The following is a 19,006-nucleotide window of genomic DNA, read 5'->3' as shown; positions in this document are numbered from 1 at the left end:
ACCACAACCACCACCACCACAACCACCACCACAACCACCACAACAACAACCAGCAGCAGCAGCTTCCGTGCGCAGAGGTCACTCCGACCCGAGGCGTCGTCACCTTCCACCTCGCCCCTCCCCCCCTCCTTCTCCCCCCTCCCTCTCCTCCCCCTCCCTCTCCTCCCCATGTCTTAGAATGACTCGGGCTACAAACTGAAAGAGGAAGTAGGAGACGCTCGCCCTGTCTCTCTCTCTCTCTGTCTCTCTCTGTGTCTCTCTCTGTGTTTGTCTCTCTCTGTGTCTCTCTCTGTGTCTGTCTCTCTCTATGTCTCTCTCTGTGTCTGTCTCTCTCTCTGTCTCTCTCCGTCTCTTGCTTTATTGAGAGGTAGGGTGAGAGGCAGGTGAAGGGTGAGAGGTGAGAGAGACAGCGGGATGGAGACACCTGGAGCTTCAACTCCATCCTGACGAAAAGGAACTTCGCTCGTAGCGTTTGTCCTCTCATTTGTGGTGAGTCCCCGTGTGGGAATCTGTGGTGAGTTTGGAGGTAACTGTGGTGAGTTTGTGTGTATCTGTGGGCCTCTCTGAGTCTATAGGTATCTCTCTCTCTGTGTGTGTGTGGGTATTTGTGGTGAGTCCCCGTGTGGGAATCTGCGGTGAGTTTGGAGGTAACTGTGGTGAGTTTGTGTGTATCTGTGGGCCTCTCTTGATTCTATAGGTCTCTCTTTCTGTGTGTGGGTATTTGTGGTGAGTCTATGTGTGGGAATCTGTGGTGAGTTTAGAGGTAACTGTGGTGAGTTTTTTGTGTATATGTGGGCCTCTCTGAGTCTATAGGTCTCTCTGTGTGTGTGTGTGGGGGGGGGGGGGGTATTTGTGGTGAGTCTTTGTGTGGGAATCTGTGTGTGTGTGGGTATTTGTAGTGAGTCTCTGTTTGGGGATCGGTGGGTCTCTGTGCGGGTATTTGTGGTGAGTCTGTGTGGGTCTGTGGGTCTCTGAGTCTGTTAGTCTGTATGTGAGTCTGTGGGTCTCTGAGTATGTCTGTGAGTCTGTGGTTCTCCGAGTCTGTGAGTTTCTGTGTAAGTCTGTGAGTCTCTGTGTGGGTCTGTGGGTCTCTGAGTCTGTGAGTCTGTGTGGGTCTGTGGGTCTCTGAGTCTGTATGTGAGTCTGTGGGTCTCTGAGTCTGTGAGTCTCTGTGTGGGTCTGTGGGTCTCTGTGCGAGTCTGTGGGTATCGGTGTGAGTCTGTGGGTCTTTGTGTGTGTCTGTGAGTCTATGTATGAGTTTGTGGGTCTCTAAGTTTGTGAGTTTCTGTGTGAGTCTGTGGGTCTCTGTGTGGATTTCTGTAGTGAGTCTGTGTGGTCTCTGTGTGGGTCTGTGGGAATTTATGTAAATAATAGTGTGTCTGGGTCTTGGTGTATGTGAGTGTGTGGGTCTCTGTGGTGAGTCTGTAGGTCTCTGTGGTGAGTTTTTGCGTACCTGTGTGTGCCTGTGGGTCTCTGTGCGAGTCTGTAGGTCTCTGTGCGAGTCTGTGGGTCTCTCTGCGGGTATGTGGGTCTCTGTGTGGGTCTGTGGTTCTCTCAGACTCTGGGTTTCTGTGCGAGTCTGTGGGTCTCTGTGTCTGTGTGTGTCACTATTCTTATCTGTGTGTGTATGTGGGTATCTGTCTCAGTCTGTGGGTCTTCGTGTGTGTCTGAGGTTCTCTATGCGAATCTGTTGGTCTCTGTGCGAGTCTGTGCCTCTCTGTGTGTATCTATGGGTATGTGTGTATCTATGGGTATGTGTGTATGTATGTTGAACTTCTTTGACACCGTACGTAGTGGGTCGCTGTAGGTTTCTATGGGGTTCTCTATGAGTTTGTGCGAGTCTGTGGGTCTCTGTGTTTATGGGAGTTTATGTGTGTGGGTCTGTCTCTGTGTGTGTCTATCGTTATCTGTGTGTATCTGTCTAAGTCTATGGGTCGTTGTGTGTGTCTGTGGGTCTCTATGCAAATATGTGGGTCTTTATGCAAATATGTGGGTCTATGTGTGTCTGTGGATCTATGTGTGAGTCTAAGTGATGCACGTGCAGATAGATCAAGTCATGGTGATCATAGCAGCAATTTCCCTGCCATGGTTGTTCCTCCTGATCGTGAAGTTAGCATGCACGCTGCCATTTATAGGATGGCAAAAGCAGTTGTAAATAAATTCGTTTTCAATTTCGTATCGTGGTGGAGTGTATAGTAGTAATCTTTAGTGTGCAGTGTATAGTGTATAGAGTAGTATTATAGTGCAGTGTGTAGTCGTGTATAGTAGGGGCAAGTGCTGTTAGTAGTAGCGAGTAGTAGCACCTAACACAAAGATCCTCCCGTGTAGCATCTATGAGGACCAAACTGTACACGAGGGGGTGGGTCACCAGAACCATGCCGCCTTTGTCTCCCTAGTGGCGATGTTTACACACCGCACCAGGTACTCATTTGAGGTTGAGTCGACCTAGGGGAGGCCCAGGATTGGCTCAAATAATCGTCACAGGTGTTATCCGTGAGCAGAAATCGAACCTGGTTCGCCAGGTTCGTAGCGCAGCGTAGCGCTAACCGCTACACTACCGCTCCCCACACACAGACACACACACAGACACACACATACACACACAGAAACACACACAGACAACAACCACCATACGCCACTAAGTGGTGGTGACGTCACTGCTACGCTTGTGCCAGGCTATGTGCACGTTGAGGCCACGTGAAGTGTCGGACGCCCTCTGGCAGGAGGTGACGGGACAGACCCAGCAGGTGCCACGGGTCGACTGACTGAGATGACTGTCTGATGCACCACCTGTGCCCTCTACTGTGCCAACTTGCTGTGCTTTAGCCACCCGGCGCTCCGCTCGCTGTTGTGAGCGTCGCTCCGTTGTTGTTGGAGGGCGACACACACACACAGACACACACACAGACACACACACACAGACACGCACACAGACACACACACAGACAGACACACACAGACACACACAGACAGACACACACAGACACACACACACAGACAGACACACAGACACACACAGACACACAGACAGACACACAGACACACACACACAGACACACACACACAGACACACACACAGACACACACACAGACACACACACAGACAGACACACACACAGACACACACACAGACAGGCACACACACACACACAGACACACACCACACACAGACACACACACACAGACACACACAGACACACACACACACATACACACACACACAGACACACACACACACAGACACACACAGACACACACACACAGACGGGGTGGCACTCACGGAACCGTGCGGCATGAAAACACAGCAACAACTCAAGGAGCCTCTTTGCGATCTCGTGGTGTGCGCGGTGCGTTGCTCAGGAGATACGAACTGAAGATGCCCATCGGATCATCATCATCATGATAAGAAGAAGAGGGAGAAGAGGATGTTGGTGGTTCGTGGCGGGGGTGGTTTCCGAACGGGGGAAGATGCTCACGGCGGTGCTGGCGCTGTGCTGCTGTGTCAGATTGATGGCTGCGGTAAGAGAAGTGGGGTGGAGGGGTTGATGATCATGATGATGATGGTCACTGCTATCAGTAGGTGACATTCATCATCATCATCAAGGGCGCCACGGTGGCGAGAGAAATGTAAATCTCCTCGCCTGGTGTAGAGGAGGTCGTGGGTTCGATCCCGTGACCCTGACGATACTGGCTGCTGTATATTTGAAGTCTGCATCTCTCTCTCTTCCCGTGGTATTTCACTGCGTGGATTTTAGCCGCACCCGGTTAGACATGTAATTTTAGTTTATACATTTTAGTTTAGAACCCCTCGGAGGTTCCACAATCCAGTGGATATCTAAACAATAAACTAAACTGCTTGATGGCCATGCCTCAGCTCACCGAGCTGTTGTTCTGTGGAATGTTGCGGTAACGGCTCAGAGGTTTTCCCTGTTCGAAACTGCTCTTTCCAGCGTTTGATGGATCGCATGTGTCTGTGTGTGTCTGCATCTGTGTGTGTGTCTGTGTGTGTGTCTGTGTGTGTGTCTGTATCTGTGTGTGTGAGCGGTAGTGTAGCGGTTAGCGCTATTCTGCACGATGAACCGGCGACCCCGGGTTTGATTCCCGCTTTTGGCCAGCACCAGTGATGATTATCTGAATCCGTCCTGGGCCTCCCCTATGTCGAATCAGCCTCCAATGAGTACCTGGTGTGATGTGTAAACATCGTCACTGGGGAGACAAAGGCGGCCGGGCGTGGTGTTGGCCACCCACCCCCTCGTGTGCAGTGCCGACCTTCATAGGTGCTCGCTAACAGCACTTGCCCCAAGTCTCTTAAGGCTAAACGGGGATCTTTGTCTTTGTGTATTTGTCTGTGTGTGTGTATGTGTGTGCATGTGTTTTTATGTGGGAGCGGTAGTGTAGTAGCGGTTAGCTCTACGCTACAAACCCGGCGACCCGAGTTCGATTCCCGCTCACGGCCACTAACACCAGTGGTAGCGATTATTTTAACTGGTCCTGGGCCTCCCCTACGTCGACTCAGCCTCAAATGAGTACCTGGTGCGATGGTGTATTAACATCACCACTGGGGGAGACAAAGGCGGCCGGGCGTGGTGCTGGTCACCCATCTCCTCGTGTGCCACAGCGCCGGTAGCCTTCATAGGTGCTGCTGCTCGCTAACAGAACTTAATGACGACCACAATGATGGAGTACGTCGACCTCATAACAACAAAGTTACAAACTCACGTAAAGGTCTAATACAATGCACCCCTTTCCTGCCACCCACAGACACCAACAGAGTCTCCGTGTCCTCATGAATTCCACCACGTGTTAGAAACTGGCCTTTGCTGTGAGCGGTGCAAGCCAGGTAAGGGCAGAGCCAAAAACGAAATCGTGCAGTCACGGCATTAAAATAAAGCAGCGCTGTCGTAGACAAAAAAAAAATTAACCCGTAAAAACAAAGTTTTTCACTATAAATCCTTTATATGCGTGGCGGCTAGAGTCCTCTCGTCCTCTGGCTTGAGATGGCTGCCACCTATGGGTCAGATGATTGCCTGCCACCATTAAGCAATTGGTAATTAAATATAATTTATTTTTTCCTAAAAAGTGTAAAAAAAAATTTCACGAAAATAAATTGTCACGCACAACGAGTCTGTGTGCAAAATGTCAGCTCGATTGGATCACGGGAAGTGGGTTAAAAAACGACCGAAAGATTTGCACGGTCGTAAGCGCGCAAGCAAGCAAGTGAACTTAATATAAAGGATTTAAAAAGTTGCCATTTTTGAGGTGTGCATTTGTGAGCAATGGTGGCTAGGGAGATGTTGACTGCCTTGCTTAGTGTGCAGGAGGTCGTGGGTTTGATCCAATGACCCTGAAACCTGTTGCCACGGTGACTAGGGAGATGTTAACTACCTCGCCTGGTATACAGGAGGCTATGGCTTCGATTCCCCGACCCTGACGATGCGCTGCTGATGTGTATTTGGAGTCTGCGTCTCTCTCGATGCAGTCAGTTGCGTCGAGTTTCAGACTCGATTCGCCGATAATCAAATTCGTGAATAACGAGGTGCATGACGATGATGAAGATGATGTTTGTTTGTTTGTACCTTTTGCATCTCTCGTCTCTTGCAGGGCAATTCGTTGAGAATAGATGCACAGAAAACAAAGGCCCCACGACCTGTCGGGAATGTCCTAACGGATACTACACGGCCGTAGAAAACTACGAATCAAGATGTAGGAAATGCAAGGAATGTGAGGAAGGTAACAACCACTTCTCTCGCGTCTTTATCAATGAGAATTGGCGTTACTCTAAATGTCCGATTTAAATATACCGAAGCGTATACTAGTGTAGTGTGTTGTAGTGTACAGTGGTGTAGTGTATAGTGGTGCAGTGTATAGTAGTGTGTAGTAGTGTAGTGTGTAGTAGTGTAGTGTGTTTTTGTGTATATTAGTGTAGCGTGTAGTAGCGTATAGTAGTGTAGTCTATAGCATTGTATTGTAGTGTGTAGTATGCAGTACTGTATAGTAGTGTAGTGTGTAGTAGTGTATAGTAGTATAGTGTGTAGTAGTGTATAGCAGTGTAGTGTATAGTAATGTAGTGGTGTTGTAGAAAGTAGTGTAGTTTAGAGTTGTGTCGTGTATAGTAGTGTAGTGTATAGTAGTGTATAGTAGTGGAGTGTAAAGAAAATTGAAGAGTGTAGTGTATGGTACAGTGTATACTGTCGTGAATAGTGTAGTGTATTGTGTAGTATATAGTGTAGTGTATAGTTTAGTGAATAGTGTAGTGTATGGTGCAGTGTACAGTTTAGTGAATAGTGTAGTGTATAGTGTAGTGTATAGTTTAGTAAATAGTGTAGTGCATGGTGCAGTGTAGTGCAGTGTATAGTAGTGTATGGTGTAGTATATGGTGAAGTGTGTAGTGTAGTGCATGGTGTAGTGTAGTGTATCGTGTAGTTTATGGTGTAGTGTATGGTGTAGTATACGGTGTAGTGAATAGTGTAGTGTATGGTGTAGTGTATGGTGTAGTATATGGTGTAGTGTAGTATATGGTGTATTGAATAGTGTAGTGTATGGTGTCGTGAATAGTGTAGTGTATGGTGTAGTATACGGTGTAGTGTATGGTGTAGTGTATGGTGTAGTGAATAGTGTAGTGTATGGTGTAGTGTATGTATGTTGAACTTCTTTCGCACCGTGCATAGCCAACTGCGGCTCATCGTGAGGTGGCGGGAAATCTGGGGTTGGATGACCGCGGAGCTTTACCAAGCAGATTCACCAACACCACCACCAGCACCTCCAGCACTCCTCCATCAATTCTCTGGGCTCGGAAAGAACGGCAAATGTTGAATTGTTAAAACCCCATAATACAGGGTTTTTGGGGTTTGATTGCGTGAATATATATGAATGTTGTGTCGTTAAACCTGCCACCACCCGACAGGTTTGTTACGTAAACAGAACGTGCCAATTCATTACTAGTACAGCACTAGTGTATAGTGTGGTGTATAGTAGTGTAGTGTATAGTAGTGTAGTGTATACTGTTGTGTATAGTAGTCTTATTAGTGTAGTGTATAATGTAGTGTATAGTGTAGTGTATAGTGTGGTGTACTAGTACAGTACACTGGTGTGTTTTAGAGCCAAGCCACAACATTTACAATCTGAGTACCATGACATATCGCCAGTAATTATACCAAGCTTCATCAGGCTTCAGCCAGATTTGTGGAGAAGTCCACCAGTTTATTTCCTTAAAAAGAGGCGTAGATGTGATGAACTGCGTGTGATATTACCTGCGAGTTGTTATCTCCTTCGCCTGGTATGCAGGAGGTCGTGGGTTCGATCCCGTGGCCCTGACGACGCCTGCTGCTGTATATTTTCCGTCTGTGTCTCTCTCTCACCGTGGTGGTCACCACATGGATTTTTCTTTGTTTTTCCCGCCCGTGTCTCCCCGCACAGGGGAGGAAATTGTCCAGACTTGCACCGAGAGCTCCAATACGCTGTGCCGATGTAAAGCCGGTTTCCACAGAGTAGACGAGTTCTGCACACAAGATCCAAGCAATGCAACGCCAACTCCGACTGGTGCAACCAGCGGTAAAACGAACGCAGGCTGAGGCCCCCATGCTCACGGTGGCTTAGTTAGATGTTGATTACCTCGCCTGATGTGCAGGAGGTCGTGGGTTTGATCTGCAACCCTGATGCCTGTTGCCACGGTGTTAGTGTGATGCTTGCGCCTCTGATGATCACAGTTGGCTAAGAACGTTGCAAAATAAGTTCAACGCACATACATACACAGAGACCCCGAGACACCAATAGACCCACAGATACCCACATAGATACACCTATATTGACTCACATATTACCACAGTCGGCTACGTACGGTGCAAAAGAAGTACACCGCACATACACACATACAACAACAACCGCCATTCGCCACTCAGTGGCGGTGACGTCACCACGACGCTTGTGCCAGGCCACACATACACACATACACCCACTCACCTACACACCTCCGATTAGCACGGTTGGCTACGTGCGGTGCGAAAGCGGTTTCGGCATTAATTTGAATTACCAAGAGAGGCTTGGATAGCAGCAGTAGCAGAAGCAGCAGAAGCAGCCCTTGTTTTGTTATGAAGACGTCGTTACTCACGGCACAGAGAGAGAAACGCAGCGACATGAACCGGCTGCAGCACGCGGTCTCTCTACGATGGCTGGCACCAAAAACTGTGCCTCGGCACTTGACGACACACCGACAAAAGTAATATTTACATTTGTACTTTTTTCACTTCCGGTTTCCATTTCAGATGACGTACACACACACACACGCGCGCGTCGCGATGTACACCACGTCATGTCACGTGCATAACTAGAAATGGAACATGAAGGCAAACTGATGATGGACATCCCGTCACGTACGTCATCGGAAACTAAACGGAATTGGGTGACACACTTACGACGTACATCCACGTTTGTGCGTCATCGGACACGTAACAGAATGCGAAGACAAACCGATGGACGTACGCACACCACGTCACATACGGGAGGTTTTTGTTGTGATTGTTGCTGCATTGAGATTCACCGATTGGCCGACCCGATTACACGGCTTCGACACGTTTAACTTTTGCAGCCGCCCCTAAATAATACATACAGACAAAGATCACCTGTGTAGCCTATAACACACTGTAGGGGCAAGTGCTGTTTCCGAGCACTTATGAAGGCCGGAACGGTACATGAGGGGGTGGGTGGCCAGCACCACGCCCGACCGCCTTTGTCTGTTTACACACCGCACCAGGTACTCATTTAAGGTTGAGACGACCTAGGGGAGGCCCAGAACCGGTTCAGATAATCGTCACTGGTGTTAGCCGTGAGCGGGAATCGAACCCGGGTCGTTGGGTTCATAGCTCAGCACGCTAACCGCTTCACTACCGCCCGCTGGCAGGAGGTCACGGGGCAGACCCAGGTGCCATGGGTCGACTGACTAAGATGACTGACCGATGCCCCCTACTGTGCCAACTTGCTGTTTTTTATCCACCCGGCGCTCTGCTCATTGTTGTGAGCATCGCTCCTCTGCCCTCAGTTGTTGCTGGAGGGTGACTGCCTACAACTGACTCAGTAGCAGCGTCCTTCGCGAGCTTCCTCCACAGAGGCCGATCTTGACACCACTTGTGCTAGTAATTGGCAAGCCTACTCAGCTCCACATCCTCTTGTACCATACCACTCCATCTCTTGACTAACCCATGCCGTGCCCAGTTAGCTCCCTCTATCCGGCCGAACAAAAGCTCTTTAAGTATGCGATGGGTGGGCATGCGGGCTACATGACCCAGCCAATGAAGCTTTGCCTGCCGGAGGAGCTCACTGATGGGAATGTTTTCCAGATCTTTCAAGGATTTGTGAGCTCACACAATCCAGCCTGATTAAAGCCAGGATGGATTGCAGGCATGCCAGAATGAATGTTTCTAACTGGCACAGATGTTCCATTAGAGGGGTCCACGTTTCACAAGCAGAGAGAAGACCCGAAGCTTTGTGTGGAGCGACAGATCAGGTAGCTTCCACACAGTATTGTGCAGCCGATGAAAAGATATAGCCGCCCAGCTGATTCGGAGTGAGACCTGCTGTGTAAACAGGAGCTGGTCATAAGCACACTGCCCAGACATGGTCAACTCTCACTTTTTCCACAAGTGATCCATCACACAAAATACCCATACTTAGTTTTGGTGGGGCTGATGGTAAGACCCCACCTCTTAGTGGCACATTTCAGGTTCAGCATCAGTGCCTCCAACTCCTCCTCTGAGTGAGCAGCAATCACTAGATCATCAACATACATAGACACATACACAGACATACACATAGACACATACACAGACATACATATAGACACATACAGAGAAACACACAGCCACAGAAAGACAGCGAAACACACAGACACACACACAACCCTATGTGCGTCTCTTTTGAAACAGGAGGCAAGACAGCGGGCATTGTGGTGGCCGTGATTCTGCTTCTGTTTGTCGCTGTTGCTGTTGCTGCGTTCATTTACAAGAAGAAGGGTGGAAGATTTCCTTGCGGTAAAGTAGCGCGCATTTTCACTTCTGGCATTGCACCTATAAACTAGAATCTGTATTTATTTATATACTGGAGGAGGAGGAAATCCCAACAGCCGTGAATCTCTTCATTGACTTCATGTCCAGTTGGTGCACGGGGTCAGAAAGATGTTTTATTTTTCTTATTTTATTATTTCCCTTCTACGTGACTTTACCGAAAGAACCAAGACGATCTTCGGTAGAGTGAACGGGCAATATCAGGGCTGCACACCCTTTTTAACATTTTGCCTGCATTAATTTGATTGTTTTTCTTTTCTCTCTTTCATCCTCCAGAAGGGGAGCCTGGTAACTCTAATCAGCAAGAATCGACTCCATTGGGCCTGTTTAATTTGAAGGCCCCAATCCCTGAGACTGGACCTTCTGCAGGTAAAGATGAACAGCAAATCCCGCAGATTGATTCCAAACAAAATACTAAGGGCCCTGCAAGGATTGGTGAGTGGCTTTTTCAAACTCCAAAATGTCTGCGTGGACACCACCTTGCCTTGCGGGCCATGGCTGTTATTCGACCACAACCTCTCCAGGCTGAGGCAGTGCAGTTCGGCCAAGGTGGTGAGGAAAGGAAAGGAGGTTACAACGTTTGATTTTTAGGCACGCCGACCTCCAGCCACCCACAATGCCTAACAGCGGCCATGATTTTCGCTTGTGGTGGAGGAAAGGGCTCGCGAAGGACGCTGCTGCTGCTGCTGCTGCTGCGCAGTGCCAGGCTAGTTGCACAGTTGAGGACGCTTACTTTCGGGGGGACAAGTTGGGAGGGCAGTCGGCCTCCAGCAGCAACAATGGAGGGCAGAGGAGAGAGGAGTGGCAGCCTCTCCTCCACAGTCAACGTTTGAACATTCCTCGTGGCCAGTGACAGTGATTTTTTTTTGTTTGTGGAGGAACTCCTAGAGGAAGGATTCAGTTTCCTGGCTCGGCCAAGTGGTTTGTGGTCAGGATAAGTCGTAGATACCTGTCCCCCAGGGTCTCCAGCAAAAGATTAATTCGATATTTTAAAACTAGTTTAGTGGTCATTGAATTGAAGGTGGAGGGGTTTCCAGCCTCTTGCACCCATCCAGAGCACCCATTTGGCCGCTGTGGTGGCTACAAGTGCCATGACGGGTATAGCCGACAGGAATTGGCCATCCCTCCATGGTATTGCTCACAACCACCACCGTGTTATTGTCCAGTACCACCACAGAGGTAAAGGGTTGCTTTTGCCGGACTCCTCCACTATATATACACGCACACACAGAGAGAAGAGAGACAGAGCAGCACACCAGTAATTACTGTGGCGTCTCCTCCATTACTCATTAGAGGTTCGAGACATGGATGAGTCGAAGGCTGCCAAGCTGATCAAAAGGAAGAGGCCGCAACTGAAGAAGTGGGTTGGCAGGGACCCCACGTACCTGCTCGACTACTTGGACAGCAGGGGTTGGATCTCTCGTGAGAAATACCACGAGGCCAAAGACATCACGGGGAAAGTGGAGCGCGCCGACTTTTTGATCAACGAGTTCATCGACAGGGAAGAGTGCCTCAAGCTCTGGAGGGCTCTCGAAAGCCTACAGGACAAGTACCCCCAGCTGACGGAGTGGATCTCAGCCTGTGCATCGACCATGCCTCACACTTGTGGTAAAGCAATGCAAAACGAAACACGGCTGCTGCTGCTTTGATATTTAAAAAAATACTAATGATGTTATGGCTTCGTTGTGTTTGGAAATCATTGGCCTACACCAGAGACAGCCTTGTTCATGGCCTTGTCTCTGCACCCATGTTAGACTAGAGAACAAGTACAATGACAATGCAAGCAAACACTGCTTTGACAATAATAATCGTAATAATAACACGCATTGTCGTGTTTTGAACTCATTGGCCTCTACACCAGAGACGGCAGACAGCGCTGCCACAGTCGTGGAACCAAATTCGAGTGCCCTCCTTGTTAAGAGGCAGACGGGCGCGAAACATCGCCCCGGTGTGTGAACAAAACAAATCTCGTCACACGATTGACTCCCGTCCGGGTATTGAAAAGTCGAGTTGTTTCGTGCGGTTTGTTTGTTTTGAAGCTTGAGGAATAAAAAAATAAAGATGTACGAAAAATAACAAATAGGTGTGATTTACATACACAACATTGTCTGGCAATAATACAAAACAAGAGGTGGTGTTAAGATGTAATGTAGTCTTTTGATGCCTTTTGCAAGATATCATGAAGTAATGCATTAACCCACATACACACATCATACTTGTGGAAAAACATGCAAACATGCTCTGATAATAACAGTGTATGGCATTGTCTTTGAACCCATAGCGGTGTGTTAGTAGACCAGAGAATGCCAAAAGGCGAACAAGACAAAGACAATGCCAGTGACAAGATGTTAACTACCTCGCCTGGTAAGCAGGACGTCGTGGGTACAATACCAACCCTGACGCCTGCTGTATATTGGGAGTTTGCATCTCTCTGTCTCTCTCCCCGTGGTGGTCACTGCGCGGATTTCTCTCCAAGTCCTCCAGGTTTTCCTCCCTCCACGTTTAGAATCAACCTCGCGCATTAAAGAGTATTTGGCTGCTATACATTTCCACGTGATAAGCCCACTTTGTTGAGCCGCTATCATTCGTGATGGCCAGGTCGCTTCTGAAAATTTGCTACACAGCTCCGTAGCGGAGCCTTACCTGTGTAATGCGAGCAAGGATTGAGGGGGGCTGAGTCTGGGTCACGTGAGGAGAGGGAGGAGTTAGGGTCACGTGGGGGAGAGGATTTAAGGAGAGAACCGGAAGGGGATCGGGGAGTTGAGACGGAGTGAAACGGGAGGAGGCCACGCTGGGCAGTACGGGGAGGGTGGCGCGATCGCCACGCGTTGGGAGACGTCGGCACCGTCAGCCATCGGTGTCAGGACGCAGAGGGCTAGCGGGCTGTGGAAGGCCAGCTGCAGAGCGGAGCAGCAGTGAGGCTGCAGAGCGGAGCAGCAGAGTGGCTGTGGAGTGATCGTCGGAGGAGACGCGGGCCTGAGCGAGGACGCCGTGTGAGCGAGATTCTACGAACCCAAATAAAGGACAACGGAGATCGACACTGAGAAAGAGTCGTTTATTACACCTGTTAAAATAAAAAAAATAGTTTAGTTTGAGTAAAAATGAAGTATGCAAAATAGCCTCGGTTGAGTGAACATTTTGACTGCATTCGTATTATTTTTTTATTTTCTCTCGTTCAACCTCCAGACAGGAAGCCTGGTCACTCTAATCAGCCAGACTCGACTGCATTGGATCAAGATGAACAGCAAATCACACAGATTTATCCTAAACGACATACTCGGGTCCCTGTAATTACTGGTGAGTTTAGTCTAGTCTATGGGTCTCTATGTATCTATATGGGTTTCTGTGTGTCTGTATGGGTCTCTATGTATCTATATGAGTGTCTTTGTATATATATATATGGGTCTATATGTAACTATATGGGTCTATATTTATTTTTTATGGGTCTCTGTGTATCTATATGGGTCTGTGTCTCGATGTATCACTATGGATTTCAAGTATTTGGCTGCTGCTACAAATGTCCACATGATGATGATAATATCAGCCACTTGGTTGATCTGCTACAATGTGTGATGGCCAAGTCGCTTCTGAAAAAGATGCTACAAAAAAGCTCAGCAGTGGGGTCTTAGACCTGGTACAAATAAAATCTGTTGTAGCAGCAGTAGTTGCTACGTCAAAAAACTCGAACACGTGGTTAAACCGCAAGCCAGATAAACCACACGTGCAGATTATGATCAAGAACCTGCGTAGTGAGATACTGGGTAGTGAGACAATGGGTAGCGAGACACTGGGTAATGAGACCCTGGGTAGTGAGACACTGGTAGTGAGACACTGGGTAGAGAGACACTGGGTAGTGAGACACTGGGTAGTGAGACACTGGGTAGTGAGACACTGGGTAGTGAGAAACTGGGTAGTGAGAAACTGGGTAGTGAGACACTCGGTTGTTAGAAACTGGATGGTGAGACACTGGGTGGTGAGACACTGGGTAGTGAGACACTGGGTGGTGAGACACTGGGTAGTGAGACACTGGGTAGTGAGACACTGGGTAGTGAGACACTAGGTGGTGAGACACTGGGTAGCGAGACACTGGGTAGCGAGACATTGGATAGCGAGACACTGGGTAGTGAGACACTGGTTAGTGAGACACTGGGTAGTGAGACACTGGGTAGTGAGACACTGGGTAGTGAGACACTGGGTAGCGAGACACTGGGTAGTGAGACACTGGGTAGTGAGACATTGAGTAGTGAGACATTGAGTAGTGAGACATTAAGTAGTGAGACATTGAGTAGTGAGACAATAGGTAGTGAGACGCTGGGTAGTGAGACACAGGGTAGTGAGACACTGGGTAGTGAGACACAGGGTAGTGAGACACTGGGTAGCGAGACACTGGTGGTGAGACTCGACCGTAAAGAAGGCTGCTGTCTCTGTTATAGACCAATCAGTTTCATAGACAATGCAAGTTCATTATTAGAGCCATATTTGTTTACATGTTCACCACAAGCACCATGTGTGTGGTTAATGCCACTAAGTAACTTTATTCCTCGCAAAAAAATAAATGCCGTCTATTTAAGATGTTTGAACATCTTAACACAACTCCTGTCAGAAAGGGTAAAAAAAAACATGTTTTTACTTGACAAAGTTTTATAGCTCATCGGATTATGTTTGTTTATTACCACCACCGACAACCCACCCACCCACCACCATCCCCAGAAAAGGAGCTGCTGCAGATCCACCAGACTTTGCGCGACAACGGCTTCATCTCGGACTACCCCCACGTGATGAGACTCGCGGGCCTGGCGGAATCCTTCGTCAGCGAGGCAAGCGAGAACCACGGGCGGAACGTGAACGAGAGGAACTACGCCATGCTCAGGCACTGGAGGGAGAGCCTGGGCCGGCGGGCCACCTACGGCAGGCTGGCCGAGGCGCTGAACAAGGCCGGCTTTAGTGGAACGGCGGAGATGGTGATGAAGCTGTGCGACAGCTTCGTTAGGCGGGAGGATGAGGAAGAGTGGCGGGAGGAGGAGGTGCAGGACATACATATAGACTTCTAGAGACACAACAGTAAGAAGTGGAGGAGGAGCAAGAGTAGGAGGAGTTGGTGGTGGAGGTCTTCCTCTTTTCGTTTTTCTCAGTATGTGTCGTTCGTTTTATAGTTTTGTAACTTCAACTCTGAGGATGGTGATGATGATGGTGGTGCTGATGGTGGTGGTGTTGATGGTGATGTGGTGGTGATGATGATGGTGGTGCTAAGCGGTGGGGATGATGGTGGTGATGGTGGCGGTGATGATGATGGTGGTGGTGGTAAGCGGTGGTGCTGGTGGTGGTTTGTAGCTGTGGAGAGCGGTGGTGGTTAGCAGCGTCTACTACAACACTAAAGACGCCCACGAGCTCCTGTGTACCAGGCCAGGTAGTTAACATCTCGCCAGGGTCCAGGATCGAACCTACGACCCTCCTTTATACCAGGCGAGGTAGTTAGCATCTCATAGGGTCCGGGATTGAACCCACGACCTGTGTACCAGGCCAGGTAGTTAACATCTTTGCCAGGGTCCGGGATCGAACCTTTTGCCCTCCAGTATACCAGGCGAGGGAGGTAGCAGCTTCTGCTACAAAAAGGCAAAGAGGGCAGAGTTCGATTGTCGCTCAAGGCCACCACCGACCAACCACTCACCACTACCACCTAACCGGGCCTCCCCTAGGTCAGCTCAGGTCTTAAATGAGCTGTCCCTGCTTACTGCGGTGGAATCGTAGCAGTAGTGGTCATTAAACATCGCCACTGGGGAGAGAGACAAAGGCGGCAGGGCGTGCGTGGTGTTGACTAACCCACCCATCCACCCAGGCACCTCGTGGTGCCAGAGTACCGACATTCATAAGCACCGCTGCTGCTGCTCGCTACTCACTAACAGCCACTTGGGTGAGTGAGTGTGTGGGTGAGTGTTTGGATGAGTGAGTGGGTGAGTGAGTGTCTGGGTGAGCGAGTGGGTAAGTGAGTGTCTGGGTGAGTGTCTGGGTGAGTGTCTGGGTGAGCGAGTAGGTAAGAGAGTGGGTGAGAGAGTGCGCGAGAGAGTGTGGTGCCTCAAATATTGGAAGAAGAAGTCACCCCCTGTGAGTGGCTGTCTGAGGTGCCATCTGTTGAGGAAGTACTGAAGGCGATCCGGAGTCTGAGACCAGGAAAAGCACCGGGCAGAGATAATCTCCCAAGCCAAATGCTGAGGAAGGGTGGCGTTTGTGCACAGACTGCCCTACATGACATCATAAGAACTGTCTAGACCAGTGGAGGGGATCCACAGGAGTGGAAGGATGCCCTGGTGGTCCCCCTCTTTAAGAAGGTTGACCGCACAGACTGTAACAACTACAGGGGCATCTCACTCCTCAGTGTGCCCAGAAAGGTCCTGGCAAGGATTGTTAAACATCGCCTTGCTAGGCACGCTGAGGAAAGGCTTGCTGAGCCTCAATCTGGTTTTGAGAAAGGGCGGTCCTGCACGGATGCCATATTTTCTGTCTGTCTCCTACAGCCAAAGTGTAGGGAATTCCCACAAGACTTACATCTCTGCTTTATTGACCTGGTCAAGGCCTATTATACCATCAGTAGGCCTGAGCTCTGGGTTGTTCTTTGTGCTTTCGGAGTCCCTGACCCACTGCTCACGATCATTAAGGACCTTCACCATGGTGAGCGGGCCCGGGTTAAACTACGTGGCTGGGAATCGGAGCCATTCCCTGTTCTCTGGCACCGACATTATTTAACATCTATTTCGACCACGTAGTTCGTGAAGCCTTCAATTGCTGTATGGGAGGGATTTCCATCTGGTACAGATACAATGGGAGTCTGATCGATGCCCAGGTGCGGTCAAGGGATGGCTCCCTATTGCTCAACCATGTTATGTATGCCGATGATCTGGTAATTGCTGCTCACTCAGAGGAGAAGTTGGAGGCGCTGCTGCTGAACCTGGAGTGTGCCACTAAGAGGTGGGGCTTTACCATCAGCCCCACCAAAACTTAAGCACCTGCCTGGATATTTTGTACCATCGGACACTCCACCCCCACGACTCCCAATTGGTGATAGGGCAGTTGTAGAGAGAGTGGAGAGCTTCCCATACCTGGGCAGTGTGCTCATGACCGGCTCTGGTTTAACAGCAGAGGTCTCACTCTGAATCAGTCGAGCGGCATCTTTTCATCAGTTGCGTAACGCTGCGTGAAAGCTACCTGGTCTGTTGCTCCAAACCAAGCATCAGGTCTGCTCGGCCACAGCCCTTCCTTCTCTATGATTGCAAAACGTGGACCCCCCCTAATGGAACATCTTCGCCGGTTAGAAACATTTAGGCTGGCCTTCCTACGATCCATCCTGGGTTTAACCAGGCAGGATTGTGTGAGGAGCTCACACAGCCTTAAATATCTGGTCAAAGTCCCAATGGTGAGCTCCTCTGGCAGGCAGGGCTGCATTGGATGGGTCCTGTAGCCCGCATGCCCAGCCACCGCATGCCTAAACAAGTTTTGTTCAGCCGGATAGATGGGGCTAAACAGGCACGGCATGGGCTGGAAAAGTGATGTGGTACAGGAAGATCAGCCTCTGTGGAGGCGGCTTGTGAAGGATGCTATTGGGCAGTCGGATGCAGTCGCCCTCCAACAACAACGGAGGGCAGAGGAGCGATGCTCACAACAATGAACGGAGCGCCAGGTGGCTAAAGCACAGCAAGTTGGCACAGTAGGGAGCACAGGTGGTGCATTGGCTACTCATCTCAATTTGTCAACCCGTGGCACCTGGATCTGCCCCGTGACCTGCTAGCGGGCGTTCGACACTCACTTGGCCTCAACGTGTACATATCCTGGCACAAGTGCCACTTAGTGACGAATGGCGGTTTTGTTGTTGTTGAGTGTGTGTGTGGGTGAGTGTGTTGGTGAGTGAGTGACTGTGGGTGAGTGACTGTCTCCCGAAAACCAACCCCTCGTCCACGTAGTGGGAGGTAGTAACAGGTTAAGTACAGGATTGCCTGACAGGGTGAAGTATGGTGGGTGGTGCGACCACCTGGGCCACTTCGGTAACCATGAAGGCCTGTCTGGATGCAACCTGGAAACGCGCTGGCTAACGGGACTCTGGTTAGCCACTTAGGCTAAGAGAGTAAACCCTGAAAACATCCCGGGTGGATATCAAGTGGCTAACGGCCCACCACGGTGGTGTGAATTAGCCACAGTCCAGATGGCCAATGGCATATGGTGGAGAAGCCTTCCAATCGTCTTGGTTTTCTGCCTCACCATTGGACCTAAGCTTGGCTCCTGGTTAAGCCCCGTGCGGTAGGCTGGTGTGCTACACACACTGCGCATACATTAATTCACACACTGACACCCTCCAGGGACACTGTGTTATCGCACCACCACACTACACACCCAAAGCCCTTGGGCGACTGGCATGTGGTGAGCGGGGCAGGCCTATGCAGCTAGAAGCTCCTAGTAACAAACCAACACCAAGGCGGCAGCTATTAGAAGGTCGTCATGCACTCGGATTAGGCAGGAGTGCATCCCAGCAGCTGTAGCTGTGACTGAGCATCCCACAAGGATCCACTCTGCTCACCCCAAATGGGTTAGGGGGCTAGAAAAGGTGCCCTAAACACAGCCTGCCTAGCAACATCCTGTCTGGCTTACTGCGACCAGAGGGAGCATCAATAATTGCGGTCGAAACTAAAATAAATATAACCTATAAATGTGTAATAAAGGTCGTTGAAGCGACTTCTGGAATCCGGTCTTTATTCGTCTTTCATTACAGCACTCCTTCATGCTGCTGACAGACAGCGTGAGAGGGATAGAAAGAGAGAGACACACGCGGCCATGGCGCGTTTGAAACAGTGAAACAGGCTCAGGGAGCTTATGGTGAGTTGCTTTTGAGTTGGGTGCTGAAATCCCGTGGTTAATGTCATAGGGGTTTTGGTTGGCAGGACCAGTGGGTTCCTGTCTGTCATTGC

General features: G+C 49.6%; 1 protein-coding gene across 2 annotated transcripts; it reads left to right on the top strand.

The window, feature by feature from the left end:
* Positions 1 to 202: 202 nt before the first annotated feature.
* Positions 203 to 18,773, top strand: LOC133359582 (uncharacterized). 2 transcript variants are annotated; one of them, XM_061578028.1, is made up of 10 exons: positions 203 to 489; positions 3,361 to 3,519; positions 4,762 to 4,840; positions 5,602 to 5,730; positions 7,417 to 7,551; positions 9,918 to 10,022; positions 10,332 to 10,424; positions 11,349 to 11,663; positions 13,242 to 13,352; positions 14,766 to 18,773. In XM_061578028.1, exons 2-10 carry the CDS (start codon positions 3,400 to 3,402, stop codon positions 15,104 to 15,106), a joined length of 1,428 nt encoding a protein of 475 aa, XP_061434012.1. In that variant the 5' UTR covers positions 203 to 489; positions 3,361 to 3,399; the 3' UTR covers positions 15,107 to 18,773. The 2 variants fall into 2 exon arrangements, with proteins under 2 accessions (XP_061434012.1, XP_061434013.1); XM_061578029.1 differs by lacking the exon at positions 13,242 to 13,352.
* Positions 18,774 to 19,006: the final 233 nt, after the last annotated feature.

The sequence above is a fragment of the Lethenteron reissneri genome, chromosome 65, assembly GCF_015708825.2.
Source record: "Lethenteron reissneri isolate LAM-NWPU_2019-01 chromosome 65, ASM1570882v1, whole genome shotgun sequence".
In the NCBI taxonomy this organism is placed as follows: domain Eukaryota; kingdom Metazoa; phylum Chordata; class Hyperoartia; order Petromyzontiformes; family Petromyzontidae; genus Lethenteron; species Lethenteron reissneri.
This window is presented reverse-complemented; position numbering and strand designations above follow the sequence as displayed.

Coding starts and splice junctions, on each gene's coding strand:
- LOC133359582 (XM_061578028.1), top strand. CDS start 3,400: ATGATAAGAAGAAGAGGGAGAAGAGGATGTTGGTGGTTCGTGGCGGGG. Junction 7,552..9,917: donor TCCGACTGGTGCAACCAGCG/GTAAAACGAACG, acceptor CTTTTGAAACAG/GAGGCAAGACAGCGGGCATT. Junction 13,353..14,765: donor TCGGGTCCCTGTAATTACTG/GTGAGTTTAGTC, acceptor CACCATCCCCAG/AAAAGGAGCTGCTGCAGATC.